Raw genomic sequence first — 20,804 nt, forward strand, 5'->3', positions numbered from 1 at the left:
CACTGAACAGCAGCCCCGACCGACCAGAGGAGGCACCAGTGCAGCGACTAGGACACACACCCACATCCGGTCTACCACCCGCAGACACGGACAATTCTGTCTGCAGGGACGCTCGACCAAGCCAGAGGCAACACGGGACTTGAACTGGTGATCCTTGTGTTGGCAGGCAACGGAACAGACCGCTAAGCTACCCGGATGCCCTTGACTCACATTTCAAAAGTGAACTAGAAGAGCAAATTACCTTAGAATAAATTAAAATGGCCATTAAATCATTGCAGAGTGGACAATCTCCTGGACCGGATGGCTTTCCAGTCCAATTTTTCAAAGTATTTAATGAAAATTTATCTCCACTTTTATGAGAAATGTACATTGAGTCTTTTAATTCAAAATGTCTTCCTCCTACACTTGAACAAGCACCATCTCACTTCTATTGAAACCAAATAAAGACTCATTAGTGTTTCTTGGACCGCCCAATATCCCCTTTAAATGTAGATTTCAAAATATTATCTAAAACTTTTGCCCTTTGACTAGAACAATGTTTGCCCTCCATGAACTCTTCAGATCAAACGGGTTTCGTGAAGGGTAGGCATTGAAGTAATACTTGGGGTAGTATTGGTCGAGGATCAATGAACACACCGGGTTATAGAACTCAGGTTTAATCGTGGCTCAGTAGGCAGACGTAATAACCATACATGGTAGTGGTGTAACCATAAAAACAGTCCGGGTAGTACATAACACCTAGTGTAGTTCCAGTGGATATACATAGCATTATATCACTACATCCCCCCTGTTTAGTTTTCAGTTTTTTCAGTATCAAAATACTCTAGAACATTCGGTTATATAAACCAACATATCACACAATTCCAATGTGGTACAATCATTGATCAGCATCGTACAGTCATTATACAGAGGTTGCCTTCTCTTTTTTTATTTTATTTTTTGTTTAGACAACACACTCAGAATTGTCCATCTCACAAAACAATAAACATATTCAGAGCCCTCCTTTTGTGTGTGATTGTCTCTACTCATAGTCCTTGTAGTGAGCTGGTTTGGAAACAGCTCTTCCATATCTTGTGCGCACTGTCTTGTGTGTTTTACAGGTTTGGCTGGAAGAAGTTCCAGCTGCATGAGTGTCCCGTTGAGGTTCTGTGAAGCGGGTTCTTGCGCTCCTCAGTGCATGGGGGTGGTGAATTTCCCGCAGGTGGCTCCTGCCACGTCTGAGTTTCTTCCCATTTGATGTTTGCACAATGTAGCTCCTTGGCTCATCGCACTTTTGTACGACGGTGGCTGGATACCAAGTCCCTTTTTCCTTGTTTAGGACAGATACGTGCTGTCCGGGACTGAGTGGAGGTAGTTCTCTGCCGCTGCTGCGGTCATGATGTTCCTTCATGTCTGCTGTTCTCTGCTCCAGGTGGAGTCGGTTTTCCTCCTTGCCTGGGTCCCCTCGACAGCAGGGTGGTGACTGGCCTTCCAAAGATCAGTTCTACTGGTGATGGTAGTTTACTGTCGATGGGTGTTGCTCTGACCTAACCCAGCCACTGAGGATGCACAAGCCAGTGCATCCTTCGTGCCAGTCCCAAGCCCCGGACAAATGGGGAGGGTTGCATCAGGGAGGGCAAATCTTTGCCAAATCAAATATGCAGATCATAAATAAGACTTACATACCGGATTGGTCGAGGCCCGGGTTACAAACGACCGCCACCGGTACTGTTAACCAGCAGGGTGTCGGTGGAAACCATGCTACTGTTGGGCGAAGGAGAAGGAGAGGGGGAAAGCATGTCCAGAGGCAGCTAGAGAGGAGGATGTGTAGGCATGTGGAGGTGAGAGTTGGAACTTTGAATGTTGGCACTATGACTGGCAAAGGGAGAGAGCTGGCTGATATGATGGAAAGAAGAAAGGTAGGCATACTGTGTGTGCAAGAGACCAGGCGGAAGGGGAGTAAGGCCAGGAGTATCGGAGGTGGGTTCAAACTCTTCTACCATGGTGTGAATGGGAGGAGTAATGGGGTAGGGGTAATTCTGAAGGAAGAGTATGTCAAGAGCGTGCTGGAGGTGAAGAGAGTGTCAGACAGAGTGATGAGTATGAAGCTGGAAATTGAAGGTTTATTGCTGAACGTTATCAGCGCATATGCCCCGCAAGTTGGGTGTGAGATGGATGAAAAAGAAGAATTCTGGAGTGAGTTGAACGACATGGTGGAGAGGGTACCCAAGGAGGAGAGAGTGGTGATTGGAGCAGACTTCAATAGACATGTTGGTGAAGGGAACAGAGGTGATGAGGAGGTGATGGGAAGGTATGGAGTCAAGAAGAGAAATGTGGAAGGACAGATGGTGGTCGATTTTGCGAAAAGGATGGAAATGGCTGTGGTGAATACATATTTCAAGAAGAGGGAGGAACACAGGGTGACGTACAAGAGTGGAGGAAAGTGCACACAGGTGGACTATATCTTATGTTATCTTATGTATGACAGGTTAGACACTAAGGAAGGAGAAAAGGACTTGTACCGATTGGCTAGACAGAGGGACCAAGCTACAAAGGATGTGCAGCAAGTTAGGGCGATCAAGGATAGAGATGGAAATGTGCTGACAAGCGAGGAGAGTGTGCTAAGAAGGTGGAAGGAATACTTTGAGGGGCTGATGAATGAAGAAAATGAGAGAGAGAGAAGGTTGGATGATGTAGGGATAGTGAATCAGGAAGTTCAGTGGATTAACAAGGAGGAAGTGAGGGTAGCTATGAAGAGGATGAAGAGTGGAAAGGCAGTTAGTCCTGATGACATACCTGTGGAGGCATGGAGATGTTTAGGAGAGATGGCAGTGGAGTTTTTAACTAGATTGTTTAACACAATCCTGGAAAGTGAGAGGATGCCTGAGGAGTGGAGAAGAAGCATACTGGTACCGATTTTCAAGAACAAGGGCGATGTGCAGAACTGTCACAACTACAGAGGTACAAAGTTGATCAGCCACAGCATGAAGATTTGGGAAAGAGTAATAGAAGCTAGGTTAAGAGGAGAGGTGATGATCAGCAAGCAGCAGTATGGTTTCATGCCACGAAAGAGCACCACAGATGCGATGATTGCTTTGAGAATGTTGATTGAGAAGTATAGAGAAGGCCAGAAAGAGTTGCATTGTGTCTTTGTAGATTTAGGGAAAGCTTATGACAGAGTGCTGAGAGAGGAGGTGTGGTATTGTATGAGGAAGTCAGGAGTTGCAGAAAAGTATGTAGGAGTGGTGCAGGATACGTATGAGGGAAGTGTGACAATGGTGAGGTGTGCGGTTGGAATGACAGATGGATTCAAGGTGGAGGTCGGGTTACATCAAGGATCGGCTCTGAGCCCTTTCTTGTTTGCAATGGTGATGGACAGGTTGACGGACAAGATCAGGCAGGAGTCTCCATGGACGATGATGTTCGCGGATGACATTGTGATCTGTAGCGAGAGTAGGGTGCAGGTTGAGGAGAGCCTGGAGAGGTGGAGGTATGCACTGGAGAGAAGAGGAATGAAAGTCAGTAGGAGCAAGACGGAATACCTGTGCGTGAATGAGAGGGAGGACAGTGGAATGGTCAGGATGCAAGGAGTGGAGGTGACAAAGGCATTTGAGTTTAAATACTTGGGGTCAACTGTCCAAAGTAATGGGGAGTGCAGTAGAGAGGTGAAAAAGAGAGTGCAGGCAGGGTGGAGTGGGTGGAGAAGAGTGTCAGGAGTGATTTGCGACATAAGGGTATCAGCAAGAGTTAAAGGGAAAGTTTACAAGATGGTTGTGAGACCAGCTATGTTATATGGTTTGGAGACAGTGGCACTGACGAAAAGACAGGAGGTGGAGCTGAAGGTGGCAGAGTTGAAGATGCTAAGATTTTCACTGGGAGTAACGAAGAAGGACAGGATTAGGAACGATTATATTAGAGGGACCGCTCAGGTTGGACGGTTTGGAGACAAAGCAAGAGAGGCAAGATTGAGATGGCTTGGACATGTGTGGAGGAGAGATGCCTAGTATATTGGGAGAAGGATGCTGAATGTGGAGCTGCCAGAGAAGAGGAGAAGAGGAAGGCCAAAGAGGAGGTTTATGGGTGTGGTGAGGGAAGACATGCAGGTGGTTGGTGTGACAGAGGAAGACGCAGAAGACAGGAAGAAATGGAAACGGATGATCCGCTGTGGCGACCCCTAACGGGAGCAGCCGAAAGTAGTAGTAGTAGTAGTAGTAGTAGTAGGGTGTTGCTCTGACCTGTAGTAAGGCCACTTGTATGTTATCTCCTTGTCTCATGGTTTTCTTCACAATGGATTTGATGTGTCACACATGCCTCTCAATGAATCCATTGCTTTTTGGATAGTGGGGTGAGCTTGTCACGTGCCTGACTCCCCAGTCAGCCGTGAATTTCTGGAACACGTGCCCTGTGCACTGGGGTCCATTATCTGTAAGTATCTCGTCAGGCCTTCCAAAAAGAGACATGTACATTTCCATTTTTTGTGCAACTGCCCGGCTGGAAACAGGCATGGGCATTTCATCCACTAGAGGGAACTTAGAATATCTGTCCACAATCAGTAAATACTGATGTCCATCGATCTCGAATAGATCAGAAGCTAGGGATTGCCATGGTTTTGACGGTGTGTTGTGTGGGTTGAGAGGTTGCTTTGGATTTGCATCCTGATGTTCCACGCATACGCTACATGACCTGCAGGCTCTTTCGATGTCATCGTTCGTTCTGATCCAGTAGACACTTTCTCTCGCCAGTCGCCATGTCTTTTCGATGCCCTGGTGTCCTACATGCAGCTGTTCGAGTATAGAATCAGTCATGGAGTCTGGGATGAGCACCTGTCTGCCTTTGAATATGACTCCTGCTTCAACTGCGAGCTCATCTCTGAATGACCAGTACTCACGTAGTTGTCTTGGTAGAGCTTTGATGTTGTCTGGCCATCCCTGGTGGATCAGCTCTTTCAGTGCATTGAGTCTGGGGTTGCTGGTGGTTTCCGTGCGGAGTGCGTCCTGTTTCTGGTAGGTACTTTCATTCTCACTGTCCGTTTCACTGCTACTCTCTACAGCATGTATGCGAGTCCTGCTCTGTTGCTTTTTGTCTTTATAGGTTTTGTGCTTGTGCTGTTTGTCTTGTGGTGTGTGGGACTTACTTCCCCCGCTCCTGCTCTGGCTGGAGTGTTCCTGGCGCTCTCGTTTGGCCTTCCTGCAGCACCGCTCCCAGTGACCTTTTGCACCACACGCATTGCATTCATCATCATATGCAGGTCATCGACGTGGTTTGTGGCTTCTCCCACAGTTACGACATATGCGGTCCCTGTCCACAGCGTGGATTCTCTCATTGTGTGACAGGCTAAGTTTGTCTAACAGTTCATTGCCTGCTGTCAGGGCTTCATATTTTCGTCCTTTGGCCAGAACCTCTGCTAAGGAATATCCTTTTGGTTTGCTGTATAGATCATTCCTCAGAGCATCATGGGGAGTGCTCGCAATAATAAGCTCAATCATACACTCGTTAAGCTCTTCGTTTGAAAACTGACATTTCTGTGCTAGTGTTCTGGCTCTGGTCACAAAATCATCAATATTCTCATCTGGTTTCTGTCTGTGTTGCATCAGTTGCAGTCTATGGATTCTGAAATTCACATTCAACTTTAGCTGTTTTTCAAAGAAGTCCCATAGTTTGGCAGGCTTCTTCTTTTCATCATCGGTGAGACCACCGGCGTTCTGTTTTTTTAATCCTTCATCTCCGATTCCACGACATATTTTCCTAGCTTGTTTAGCTGTGCCATTTATTTCTTCATCTTCTAAATACAGAGTCATTTTCTGTTTATACAGTGAAATGCCTCACCCAGGTCCAGGTCTGACCAATTCATCGTCGGTAGATGCGATGCCATGATGCCCCCTTTTGCTAGCTAGCTAGTTAGCTTTGCGGCTAGCTCAGCTCTGGCGCACTCTTGCTTGAATGATGACAGAAATTATCCACGGACAATTTTATCAGTCTATCTTCATTCTTCATAGAGAGTACTTTACCGCTGCCACCATGAAGTAATACTTGGGGTAGTATTGGTCGAGGATCAATGACCACATCGGGTTATAGAACTCAGGTTTAATCGTGGCTCAGTAGGCAGACGTAATAACCACACATGGTAGTGGTGTAACCATAATAACAGTCCGGGTAGAACATAACACCTAGTGTAGTTCCAGTGGATATACATAGCATTATATCACAACAGGCATGGCTTCTTCAATTTACACGGGCTTTTTAATATTATATATACTACATCATCTCCACTGCCTGAGATTGCTTTATAGCGTGATGCTGAAAAAGCTTTTGACCGGGTGGAGTGGGATTACTTGTTACACCCTCGACAAATTCGGTTTTGGTCAAAATTGTATTTTGTGGATAAATACAGTTCACCCTTGGTCGTGTTAGAACAAATAATTCGCACTTCCCCTATTTCCCACTCCATCGCAGCAACAGATATGGGTGTCCCCTCTCTCCTCCCCTGTTTGCGATACCTATTGAACCATTAGCAATAAAGCTACAAATTGATAATAAGTTCAGGGGAATTCAACGGGCATGCCAAGAACATAAAAGTGTCGATACATGCCGATGATCTTTTACTCTACAGTTCTGACCCTATAAGCTCTCTTCCCTATGCGTTACCATTTGTCAAAACTTTGGTAATATTTCAGGATATAAATTAAATATGCACAAGAGCGAACTACTTGCTATCAAGTCTAAAGCCAGAACGACTTCATTTAAAGCTTTTCAATTTAAGGTAAAGATGGATCACCTGACCTATTTGGGCATCAAGGTTACACATTTATATAAAAAGTTATTTAAGGAAAATTTTACCCCCCCCTTCTTTCACACCAAGACAGAGTTTCAGAGATTGGATAATCTCCCATTATCACTAATTGGACGCATTAATGTCATAAAAGTGAACAGTTTACATAAATTGTTATATTCATTTCAATGTATCCCAAGTTGTATACCAAAAATATTTTAACACACTGGACAAATATATTTCTGCACTTATTTGGAATAGTAAACAAGGATTCATAAAGATTTTATGTAAAGAACAAAACAATTGGGTGGGCTAGGCTTACCAAATTTTTAGTTCTATTATTGGCAGTGAATATACGAAATATGCTTTATTGCATGACTGCAATTTTCGGATTAGTACCAGATGACACGCTCCATCTTGCAATTAAAGGCAAAGATGCCTTTAATTGCAAGATGATTTTTTTTTGTTGCTTTTGCTTTCTTAATTGCAAGATGCCTTTTTTTATTGCAAGATGAAGAAGTGTAAGGTGTATTGATGAAGTGGAAGCAGGAGGCTTTTCCCCACACATGTCCAGTGGGCTGGAGAACTTATGATGTTTTTACACATGGAAAAACTAAAGTTTACATTGGGTGGCTCTACAGGTAATTTCTATAGGATACGGCAGCCATTTCTGACATATATATGAAAACACTGTGTACGCTTCCATAACATTCATATTCAATCAAAGTACAATGTAGATTAGCTATAGACAACTGTGACTAATATATACACCTATTTTTTGCTATATGTATTTATGTGTATTTATGTTTACATTTTGATCTATTTTACCATTTGTCTATGACAGTTTAAATTTTTCATTTTCATTTTTCATTTTAGTTCTGCCCTGAACTTGTTAAAATAGTAACAAATTATAAATAAACCAAAAGAAAAACGGTTTCCTTCCACATTTCAGGGCATGTAGGTCAGGTGAATCGGCCATACTAAATTGTCCCTAGGTGTGTGTATGTATGTGTGTGTGTGTGTGTGTGTGTGTGTGTGTGTGTGTCGGCCCTGTGATGGTCTGGCGGCCAGGCCAGGGTGTCTCCCCGCCTGCTGCCCAATGACTGCTGGGATAGGCTCCAGCATCCCCGTGACCCTGACAGCAGGATGAGCGGTTTGGATAATGGATGGATGGATGAATGAATTTAAGTTCTGTTCTACACAATCTGTCTTTGTTTTTCTGGGGGGGATAAAAATGGACAACATGCAAACTCTTGTATTTTGGTATCTCACATTGAAGGTATTACAAAGCTGGTATGTTGTTGAAGAAAAGGAAAATAAAATAAAACAAAAAACAAAACAGTCAAGGTCAAAAACAAGATCAGGATCAAAACAGGCGTGTTGGAAGGCACACTGCACAAAGACAATCGGGCAATAAAGCTGGGCAAACCATTTACACTCGCACAAACGCAACTCACATCCACGGTTGACTCAGATCATGCAACGACAAGAATATGCAACAGCTCTGGTTTTGACAGCACCCTTAGAGGAAGTTGTTCATTTATAACTTTAACATTGTTTTGGATTGTGAAAATTCTCTTAATAACATTGGATCATGTCGCTGCCCTATCCAAGTCAACCATAGATGTGAGTTGTGCATCCACACACATGTGCATGGTTGACTCAGATCGGGCAGCAACAGAGAGCAGCTTTGGTCGAGCGAGCTAGAGTGAATGAAGCGAGGGAGCGGCAGTAGCGAAAACAAATGTTTTTCAAAGGTTTTGAATCCCTACAACCACGAGAAGTTCTTCATCGCACACTCATTACTGCACAAAACGTTTTAGAATGATGGGTCCAGTTTGTGAGATTAGCCGTGGAGAGACAAAAACACACACACACACACACACACACACACACACACACACACACACACAGGTTTAAAGTTAATCAGCGTGCTTCAGTCCTTTCTCACTTTATGGTGCCTGAGAAGCATTTGTTACAGCCGTTATGCTGGGTGACATGCAGGGAAGTCCTAGTCTAATGAAATATAGTACCATTTCCTTCATTATGAGAGAATATTCTAAATTACATTAATATAGTGCCATTTCCTTCATTATGAGAGAATATTCTAAATTACATTAATATAGTGCCATTTCCTTCATTATGAGAGAATATTCTAAATTACATTAATAGAGTGTCATTTCCTTCATTATGAGAGAATATTCTAAATGACAGTAATATAGTGTCATTTCCTTCATTATGAGAGAATATTCTAAATTACATTAATATAGTGTCATTTCCTTCATTATGAGAGAATATTCTGAATTACATTAATATAGTGCCATTTCCTTCATGATTAGAGAATATTCTAAATTACATTAATATAGTGCCATTTCCTTCATTATGAGAGAATATTCTAAATTACATTAATATAGTGCCACTTCCTTCATTATGAGAGAATATTCTAAATTACATTAATATAGTGTCATTTCCTTCATTATGAGAGAATATTCTAAATTACATTAATAGAGTGTCATTTCCTTCATTATGAGAGAATATTCTAAATTACATTAATATAGTGTCATTTCCTTCATGATGAGAGAATATTCTAAATTACGTCCATATAGTGCCATTTCCTTCATTATGAGAGAATATTCTAAATTACATTAATATAGTGTCATTTCGTTTCATTATGAGAAAATATTCTAAACTACATTAATATAGTGCCATTTCCTTCATGATGAGAGAATATTCTAAATTACATTAATATAGTGCCATTTCCTTCATGATGAGAGAATATTCTAAATTACATTAATATAGTGCCATTTCCTTCATGATGAGAGAATATTCTAAATTACATTAATATAGTGCCATTTCCTTCATGATGAGAGAATATTCTAAATTACATTAATATAGTGTCATTTCCTTCATTATGAGAGAATATTCTAAATTACATTAATATAGTGTCATTTCCTTCATTATGAGAGAATATTCTAAATTACATTAATATAGTGCCATTTCCTTCACGATGAGAGAATATTCTAAATTACATTAATATAGTGCCATTTCCTTCACTATGAGAGAATATTCTAAATTACATTAATATAGTGCCATTTCCTTCACTATGAGAGAATATTCTAAATTACATTAATATAGTGCCATTTCCTTCACGATGAGAGAATATTCTAAATTACATTAATATAGTGCCATTTCCTTCATTATGAGAGAATATTCTAAATTACATTAATATAGTGTCATTTCCTTCATTATGAGAGAATATTCTAAATTACATTAATATAGTGTCATTTCCTTCATTATGAGAGAATATTCTAAATTACATTAATATAGTGTCATTTCCTTCATTATGAGAGAATATTCTAAATTACATTAATATAGTGTCATTTCCTTCATTATGAGAGAATATTCTAAATGACAGTAATATAGTGTCATTTCCTTCATTATGAGAGAATATTCTAAATTACATTAATATAGTGTCATTTCCTTCATTATGAGAGAATATTCTGAATTACATTAATATAGTGCCATTTCCTTCATGATTAGAGAATATTCTAAATTACATTAATATAGTGCCATTTCCTTCATTATGAGAGAATATTCTAAATTACATTAATATAGTGCCATTTCCTTCATTATGAGAGAATATTCTAAATTACATTAATATAGTGTCATTTCCTTCATTATGAGAGAATATTCTAAATTACATTAATATAGTGTCATTTCCTTCATTATGAGAGAATATTCTAAATTACATTAATATAGTGTCATTTCCTTCATGATGAGAGAATATTCTAAATTACGTCCATATAGTGCCATTTCCTTCATTATGAGAGAATATTCTAAATTACATTAATATAGTGTCATTTCGTTTCATTATGAGAAAATATTCTAAACTACATTAATATAGTGCCATTTCCTTCATGATGAGAGAATATTCTAAATTACATTAATATAGTGCCATTTCCTTCATGATGAGAGAATATTCTAAATTACATTAATATAGTGCCATTTCCTTCATGATGAGAGAATATTCTAAATTACATTAATATAGTGCCATTTCCTTCATGATGAGAGAATATTCTAAATTACATTAATATAGTGTCATTTCCTTCATTATGAGAGAATATTCTAAATTACATTAATATAGTGTCATTTCCTTCATTATGAGAGAATATTCTAAATTACATTAATATAGTGCCATTTCCTTCACGATGAGAGAATATTCTAAATTACATTAATATAGTGCCATTTCCTTCACTATGAGAGAATATTCTAAATTACATTAATATAGTGCCATTTCCTTCACTATGAGAGAATATTCTAAATTACATTAATATAGTGCCATTTCCTTCACGATGAGAGAATATTCTAAATTACATTAATATAGTGCCATTTCCTTCACTATGAGAGAATATTCTAAATTACATTAATATAGTGTCATTTCCTTCATTATGAGAGAATATTCTAAATTACATTAATATAGTGCCATTTCCTTCATTATGAGAGAATATTCTAAATTACATTAATATAGTGTCATTTCCTTCATTATGAGAGAATATTCTAAATTACATTAATGTAGTGTCATTTCCTTCATTATGAGAGAATATTCTAAATTACATTAATATAGTGCCATTTCCTTCATGATGAGAGAATATTCTAAATTACATTAATATAGTGCCATTTCCTTCATGATGAGAGAATATTCTAAATTACATTAATATAGTGTCATTTCCTTCATTATGAGAGAATATTCTAAATTACATTAATATAGTGTCATTTCCTTCATTATGAGAGAATATTCTAAATTACATTAATATAGTGCCATTTCCTTCACGATGAGAGAATATTCTAAATTACATTAATATAGTGCCATTTCCTTCACTATGAGAGAATATTCTAAATTACATTAATATAGTGTCATTTCCTTCATTATGAGAGAATATTCTAAATTACATTAATATAGTGCCATTTCCTTCATTATGAGAGAATATTCTAAATTACATTAATATAGTGTCATTTCCTTCATTATGAGAGAATATTCTAAATTACATTAATGTAGTGTCATTTCCTTCATTATGAGAGAATATTCTAAATTACATTAATATAGTGTCATTTCCTTCATTATGAGAGAATATTCTAAATTACATTAATATAGTGCCATTTCCTTCATTATGAGAGAATATTCTAAATTACATTAATATAGTGCCATTTCCTTCATTATGAGAGAATATTCTAAATTACATTAATATAGTACCATTTCCTTCATTATGAGAGAATATTCTAAATTACATTAATATAGTGCCATTTCCTTCATTATGAGAGAATATTCTAAATTACATTAATATAGTGCCATTTCCTTCATTATGAGAGAATATTCTAAATTACATTAATATAGTGCCATTCCCTTCATTATGAGAGAATATTCTAAATTACATTAATATAGTGCCATTTCCTTCATTATGAGAGAATATTCTAAATTACATTAATATAGTGCCATTTCCTTCATTATGAGAGAATATTCTAAATTACATTAATAGAGTGCAATTTCCTTCATTATGAGAGAATATTCTAAATTACATTAATATAGTGCCATTTCCTTCATTATGAGAGAATATTCTAAATTACATTAATATAGTGCCATTTCCTTCATTATGAGAGAATATTCTAAATTACATTAATATAGTGCCATTTCCTTCATTATGAGAGAATATTCTAAATTACATTAATATAGTGCCATTTCCTTCATTATGAGAGAATATTCTAAATTACATTAATATAGTGCCATTTCCTTCACTATGAGAGAATATTCTAAATTACATTAATATAGTGTCATTTCCTTCATTATGAGAGAATATTCTAAATTACATTAATATAGTGTCATTTCCTTCATTATGAGAGAATATTCTAAATTACATTAATATAGTGTCATTTCCTTCATTATGAGAGAATATTCTGAATTACATTAATATAGTGCCATTTCCTTCATTATGAGAGAATATTCTAAATTACATTAATATAGTGTCATTTCCTTCATTATGAGAGAATATTCTAAATTACATTAATATAGTATCATTTCCTTCATTATGAGACAATATTCTAAATTACATTAATATAGTGTCATTACCTTCATTATGAGACAATATTCTAAATTACATTAATATACTGTCATTTCCTCCATTATGAAAGAATACTTTAAATTACCTTAATTAAATTAACCCAGCCACTGAGGATGCACAAGCCAGTGCATTCTTAGTGCCGGTCCCAAGCCCGGACAAATGGGGAGGGTTGTGTCAGGAAGGGCATCCGGCGTCAAATCTTTGCCAAATCATCATAAATAAGATTTCCATACCAGATCGGTCGAGGCCCGGGTTACCAACGACCACCACCAGTACTGTTAACCAGCAGGGTGCCGGTAGAAACTGTGCTACTGTTGGGCGAAGGAGAAGAGGGGGAAGGCATGTCCAGAGGCAGTGAGAGAGGAGGAAGGGTAGGAGTGTGGAGGTGAGAGTCAGAACTTTGAATGTTGGCACTATGACTGGTAGAGGGAGAGAGCTGGCTGATATGATGGAAAGAAGAAAGGTAGGCATACTGTGTGTGCAAGAGACCAGGTGGAAGGGGAGTAAGGCCAGGAGTATCGGAGGTGGGTTCAAACTCTTCTACCATGGTGCAAATGGGAGGAGAAATGGGGTAGGTGTAATTCTGAAGGAAGAGTATGTCAAGAGTGTGCTGGAGGTGAAGAGAGTGTCAGACAGAGTGATGAGTATGAAGCTAGAAATCGAAGGTGTGTTGCTGAATGTTATCAGCGCATATGCCCCGAAAGTTGGGTGTGAGATTGAAGAGAAAGAACAATTCTGGAGTGAGTTGGACGACGTGGTGGAGAGGGTACCCAAGGAGGAGAGAGTGGTGATTGGAGCGTACTTCAATGGACATGTTGGTGAAGGGAACAGAGGTGATGAGGAGTTGATGGGAAGGTATGGTGTCCAGGAGAGAAATGTGGAAGGACAGATGGTGGTGGATTTTGTGAAAAGGATGGAAATGGCTGTGGTGAATACATATTTCAAGAAGAGGGAGGAACACAGGGTGACGTACAAGAGTGGAGGAAAGTGCACACAGGTGGACTATATCTTATGTAGAAGGCGCCATCTAAAAGGGCTTGGATACTGCAAGGTGGTGACAGGGGAGAACGTAGCTAGGCAGCATCGGATGGTGGTCTGTAGGATGACTTTGGAGACCGAGAAGAGGAAGTGAGTGAAGGCAGAGCCGAATATCAAATGGTGGAAGTTGAAGAAGGAAAACTGTTGTGTGGAGTTCAGGCAGGGGTTAAGACAGGCACTGGGTGGATAGTGGAGAGTTGCCGGTTGGCTGGGCAACCACTGCAGAAATTGTGAGGGAGACAGCTAGGAAGGTACTTGGTGTGTCAGCAGGACAGAGGAAGGAAGACAAGGAGAGTTGGTGGTGGAGTGAGGAAGTACAGCAAAGTATACAGAAGAAGAGGTTGGCAAAGAAGAAGTGGGATAGTCAGAGAGATGAAGAAAGTAGACAGGAGTACAAGGGGACACAGCGTAAAGCTAAGAGAGGTGGCAAAGGCAAAAGGCGTATGGTGAGTTGTGTGACAGGTTAGACACTAAGGAAGGAGAAAAGGACTTGTACCGATTGGCTAGACAGAGAGACCGAGCTGCAAAGGATGTGCAGCAGGTTAGGGTGATGAAGGATAGAGATGGAAATGTGTTGACGAGCGAGGAGGGTGTGCTGAGAAGGTGGAAGGAGTACATTGGGGGGCTGATGAATGAAGAAAATGAGAGAAAGATAGAGAGAGAGAGAGATAGAGAGTAGGTTGGATGATGTAGGAATAGTGAATCAGGAAGTTCAGTGGATTAAGAAGGAGGAAGTGAGGGCAGCTATGAAGAGGATGAAGAGTGGAAAGGCAGTTGGTCCTGATGACATACCTGTGGAGGCATGGAGATGTATAGGAGAGATGGCAGTGGGGTTTTGAACTAGAGTGTTTAACACAATCTTGGAAAGTGAGAGGATGCCTGAGGAGTGGAGAAGAAGCATACTGGTACCGATTTTCAAGAACCTGGGCGATGTGCAGAACTGTAGCAACTACAGAGGTATAAAGTTGATCAGCCACAGCATGAAGATTTGGGAAAGAGTAATAGAAGCTAGGTTAAGAGGAGAGGTGATGATCAGCGAGCAGCAGTATGGTTTCATGCCACGAAATAGCAGCACAGATGCGATGTTTGCTTTGAGAATGTTGACGGAAAAGTATAGAGAAGGTCAGAAGGAGTTACATTGTGTCTTTGTAGATTTAGCGAAAGCATACGACAGGGTGCCGAGAGAGATGTGGTATTGTATGAGTTAGTCGGGACTTGCAGAGAAGTACGTAGGAGTGGTGCAGGATATGTATGAGGGAAGTGTGACAGTGGTGAGGTGTGTGGTCTGAATGACAGATGGGTTCAAGGTGGAGGTGGGATTGCATCAAGGATCGGCTCTGAGCCCTTTCTTGTTTGCAATGGTGATGGACAGGTTGACAGATGAGATCAGGCAGGAGTCTCCGTGGATGATGATGTTTGCGGATGACATTGTGATCTGTAGCGAGAGTAGGGTGCAGGTTGAGGAGAGCCTGGAGAGGTGGAGGTATGCACTGGAGAGAAGAGGAATGAAAGTCAGTAGGAGCAAGACGGAATACCTGTGCGTGAATGAGAGGGAGGACAGTGGAATGGACAGGATGCAAGGAGTAGAGGTGACGAAGGCATATGAGTTTAAATACTTGGGGTCAACTGTCCCAAGTAACGGGGAGTGCAGGAGAGAGGTGAAGAAGAGAGTGCAGGCAGGGAGGAGTGGGTGGAGAAGAGTGTCAGGAGTGATTTGCGACAGAAGGGTACCAGCAAGAGTTAAAGGGAAGGTTTACAAGGTGGTTGTGAGACCAGCTATGTTATGTGGTTTGGAGACAGTGGCACTGACGAAAAGACAGGAGGTGCAGCTGGAGGTGGCAGAGTTGACGATGCTAAGATTTTCACTGCGAGTGACGAAGAAGGACAGGATTAGGAATGATTATATTAGAGGGACCGCTCAGGTTGGACGGTTTGGAGACAAAGCAAGAGAGGCAAGATTGAGATGGCTTGGACATGTGTGGAGGAGCGATGGTGGGTATGTTGGGAGAAGGATGCTGAATATGGAGCTGCCAGGGAAGAGGAAAGGAGGAAGGCCAAAGAGGAGGTTTATGGATGTGGTGAGGGAAGACATGCAGGTGGCTGGTGTGACAGAGGAAGATGCAGAAGACAGGAAGAAATGGAAACAGATGATCCGCTGTGGCGACCCCTAACGGGAGCAGCCGAAAGTAGTAGTAGTATTTTAAATTACATTAATATAGTGTCATTTCCTTCATTTTGACAGAATATTTTAAATTACAGTGAACCGAATAATTTTTGTGTCTGATATTTATAGAATTAGGATTATATCTAGTATTATAATGATTTTTATGGTGCGACATTTATCCTACTGTATATTTAAATCATTAACCCTGACACCTAGGAAATATATTTTGTAATTTCAAAACACAAAATACACTATTTTTTTGATAATGGTATTTTGGCAGGTTATTTTGTATTTGAGATATTGCATTTGAGATATTTTGTATATTGTATCAAAACACATTTTGCTGTATTTTTGCTGATTTTTGCTGATAGTGTATACATACAATAAACTCATATGGGAAAAGCAAATAGACTATGTGCAGCTATGTACAAAAACATACACAACAGCAATAGACACTCACCAGTGCATCTCTTTCTGGGCCTGATTTTTTTTCTGTACAGTCTCTCCATTCATAACATCTCGATTTGTATTTGTCAGAACTCCTCCGAAATCATATGGGCCTTTAGGAGAAAATTCAGAGAAAATAAGTTTTGGATTTAGCAAAAATACCATTGAAACAGTCAGAGTGAGTCTGCTTAAGGTTTTTGATGGTGATGCTGGGAATCCCAGTTCTCTGTGATTTAGTAGGTCTCCAGATCTGCAAATCTGAATAGTCAATCATCTCAAAACATTGTTTCATTGCTTTGTATTTGGTACAAGGCCATTGTGGACCAAACATTGGACCAAAAATACAGAGTAGTGTGTGGAGAGCTTTATTGACTGAGTATTCAACAGACTGTCGGCATGCTTTTAAGGTAAAACTTTATTACAACAAGAACCTACAGCACAGTTCGACCTCCCCACTCAGACCGTACATCTCCACGCAGATCTGCTGAAGTGTACAGCAGCTGTTAATACAACACTAAGCTCATGCTAGACCAAAAGACAGAATGAAAACTTGAAATGTCTTCATTTCATGTATGAGTTTAAAAAAGTCTAAAATAACTACATTTAAATGATTTCAACTTTTGAATGAAATCCTCTGACAATTCATCCTCACCATATGTTTGTGTAGCCATGACACTAACATCGTGGAAATTGAAATATTCATCGAACAAAATCAACAAAGAAATGCTACAATGTTTAAATAAGTCTTTCCCTATAAGGTAGATTTGAAAACACAAATTGGTCATGGATTCCTGTCATGTTATGTCATGTCATGTTAATGTTATGTCATGTTAATACAAACCAAAATAAAGGCTCATATATTAACTACCTCTGCACTGGCGGCCATGAAGGTATTGATCAGATGGTACAAAAATGTTATGGACAGTCATTTCATGGCTATACTAAACATCACTGTAGATGTTTAGCAAAAGCATGGACCCCAGCAAAACTTTAACCACTCAGACACTGCAATTCAACAACAGCTGGATCAACTTAATTCTTGAAAGAATTAAGCCTTAACCTTGAGAGATATCACCTATTGTCTTTTGTAACTAAGATGAGCTAAAGATGATATCATCTATTTTCTTATGTTGTACCTAAGATGAGCTAAATATGATATCATCTATAGTCTTATGTTGTAACTAAGATGAGCTAAAGATGATATCATCTATTGTCTTATGTTGTAACTAAGATGAGCTAAAGATGATATCATCTATTGTCTTATGTTGTACCTAAGATGAGCTAAAGATGATATCATCTATTGTGTTATGTTGTACCTAAGATGAGCTAAAGATGATATCATCTATAGTCTTATGTTGTACCTAAGATGAGCTAAAGATGATATCATCTATTGTCTTATGTTGTAACTAAGATGAGCTAAAGATGATATCATCTATAGTCTTATGTTGTAACTAAGATGAGCTAAAGATGATATCATCTATTGTCTTATGTTGTAACTAAGATGAGCTAAAGATGATATCATCTATTTTCTTATGTTGTACCCAAGATGAGCTAAAGATGATATCATCTATTGTCTTATGTTGTACCTAAGATGAGCTAAAGATGATATCATCTATTGTCTTATGTTGTAACTAAGATGAGCTAAAGATGATATCATCTATAGTCTTATGTTGTAACTAAGGTGAGTTAAAGATGATATCATCTATTGTCTTATGTTGTAACTAAGACGGGCTAAAGATGATATCATCTATTGTCTTAAGTTGTAACTAAGATGAGCTAAAGATGATATCATCTATTGTCTTATGTTGTAACTAAGATGAGCTAAAGATGATTTCATCTATAGTCTTATGTTGTAACTAAGATGAGCTAAATATGATATCATCTATTGTCTTATGTTGTAACTAAGACGGGCTAAAGATGATATCATCTATTGTCTTAAGTTGTAACTAAGATGAGCTAAAGATGATATCATCTATTGTCTTATGTTGTAACTAAGATGAGCTAAAGATGATATCATCTATTGTCTTATGTTGTAACTAAGATGAGCTAAAGATGATATCATCTATTGTCTTAAATTGTAACTAAGATGTGCTAACAAAGTTACATTCATTCAAATATGAAGAAGTTTGAGTGATTACATTCTTTCTTAAACGTTATTTACTGGTTTTTTTTCCTTGAAAATATGCACACAAAAATTAAAACACATCCCGTAACACCCCCCCCAAAAAGAACACCAAGCAAATTAGAGAAAACAACAACAACAACAAAACAAACAAAATCATCAATTAAACATGTATGAAAACAAAGGGGCTTTGTTTGTTACAATTGGAACCACTCAATAGTCAGACACCTAGTGCCAGACAAACGCACACACATACGTATAAAGTATATGCACATACGTATACACAATTAAAGAGATATACATACCCACACATCTCAATACACACTGAAGTGCAGGCGGACATAGGCTCGACAACAATAACACATGAATGAGGCACTTATTCCAGCTAAATTCTCCTGAATTATTAAAGCATCACCCATTCTCTGTCCTAATACTTAGAATAAAAAGGGTAGTTGCTGTAATTGGGAGGAAAGAGCTCTATTCTGGTATTTCTAAAAAAGACAGAGCAAGAGTGAATTCTATGAAGGGAGACTAGATAGCCATACATGTCTGATGGGACTTGCATCTGCTGTATCTGAGTTTTTTTTAATGGAATTAAAGATAGCACTTCTTTGATCCCACTTGTGAATGATGGGGGCTTATCAGACATCCAGTTGCGGAGTATAAGTCTCCAGGCTTGAAGTGAGGCAAATGCTATAGCTTGGGGAGTAGTGATGTCTACGCCCTCACTGGGAACTCCAAAAATGACAGTGATTGGGCTGGGTTTGATTGTTTTACAACAAATATATGAGAAAGCTTCGAAGATATGACCCCAAAATGTAGTCAAAGATGGGCATTCCCAAAACATGTTCCCAAACGTGCGGGCCTGGGGTATCTAAAAAAGTGTGTCTTTGGTATACTATGGTCCTGCTGGAGAATGTCAAATGAAGCAAAAATGCCATCTACAAATGGGTCGCTAAAAAAGATCAAATGCCACATCTGAAATGCTGCATCAGTCTGGGAAGGAGGGAAAATATGGTTATGTGTCAAGCGCATATGGCCGCATGTACTATTGAAATTAAAGTGTTTTCTGAATTGACACCACATTTTAAGAGAGCTTTTTAACACAGGATTATTGACATGGTTAATAGTTCCCCCGGGTAGTGGAAAACTCAATATGAGTTGGAGAGACTTTGGGATTAGAATGGGTCTCCATAAGGGCCCAGGTGGGCCCACTTTTATTTTCAAAATCTGCAATCCACTAAGTTAATTTAGCTATGTTGGCTGACCAGTGATAAAACATAAAATTAAAATTAAAATTTGGCCCCTAGACATGCGGTACCCACTGGTGTGTGGATATTCCCTGATGCCCACGAACCAGCCCCCAGCTACAGTGCCACTGTCTAGTGGATAACTCGGGAATGGAATAAGCTACAGAACATCAACGTCTACAGTGCTGTTGTTTTTTGTTTTTCTTGCCCTTTTGTATTTGTCTAAGTGGGAGAGTACTGCCGGAGTCGTGTGTGGCTGCCACTTCTCCCTCCCGTAGCCCCCCCTTCCCATCCACCCCTTTATGTTTGTGTTAAGTTTATTTGTTGTCTTGTTTCACCCCGTTTATTGTAAAGCGACTTTGAATGTTAGCAAAGCGCTATATAAGTTTGATTTATTATTATTACTATTTTTATTAAAATTAGGCAGTCCCAGTCCTACTGTTAACCTAGGAATCTCCAAAACGGTTCTTTTTGATCGTGGCCTGGATCTATTCCAAACAACTGAAGAGATGTGACTGTTAACGTCACGAAACATAGATTTAGGTAAAAAGAAAGGAATCATTTGGAATGGATACAGGGAATGAGGCAGCACTGTCATTTTAATTGTATTAACCCTGCCTGCCAAGGTAACCGGTAGTGATGCCCATTTCACAAGTCCTAGTTTTGTACAGCCTAGTAAGTTTTTAAAGTTATGGCCATATACATTGTTATAAGATCACATAACAATGATTCCCAGATAGGTAAATGAATGGTGTTCCAACTTAAACAAAAAGTTATCATAGTTAAGCTCGACGCTCATTGGTTAATAGGAAAAAGCAGACTTTTGGAGAAGTTTAATTTATAGTCTTCCAAAGCGGTGAAACATATCTAAAAGCCGAGGTGGGGATTCTACTGGATCAGATATGTAGAGAAGAAGGTCATC

At 39.2% G+C, this 20,804-nt stretch overlaps 1 protein-coding gene across 3 annotated transcripts in view; it reads right to left on the minus strand.

The window, feature by feature from the left end:
* Window positions 1–20,804, minus strand: part of scai (suppressor of cancer cell invasion) — a 192,316-nt gene that overhangs the window by 61,016 nt on the left and 110,496 nt on the right. For all 3 annotated transcript variants that reach the window (XM_056290861.1, XM_056290859.1, XM_056290860.1), the window contains one exon: window positions 16,524–16,623. In XM_056290861.1, coding sequence (XP_056146836.1) covers window positions 16,524–16,623 — 100 coding nt within the window. The remainder of the gene's footprint in view (window positions 1–16,523; window positions 16,624–20,804) is intronic.

Source organism: Lampris incognitus, chromosome 12, assembly GCF_029633865.1.
Source record: "Lampris incognitus isolate fLamInc1 chromosome 12, fLamInc1.hap2, whole genome shotgun sequence".
Lineage (NCBI taxonomy): Eukaryota > Metazoa > Chordata > Actinopteri > Lampriformes > Lampridae > Lampris > Lampris incognitus.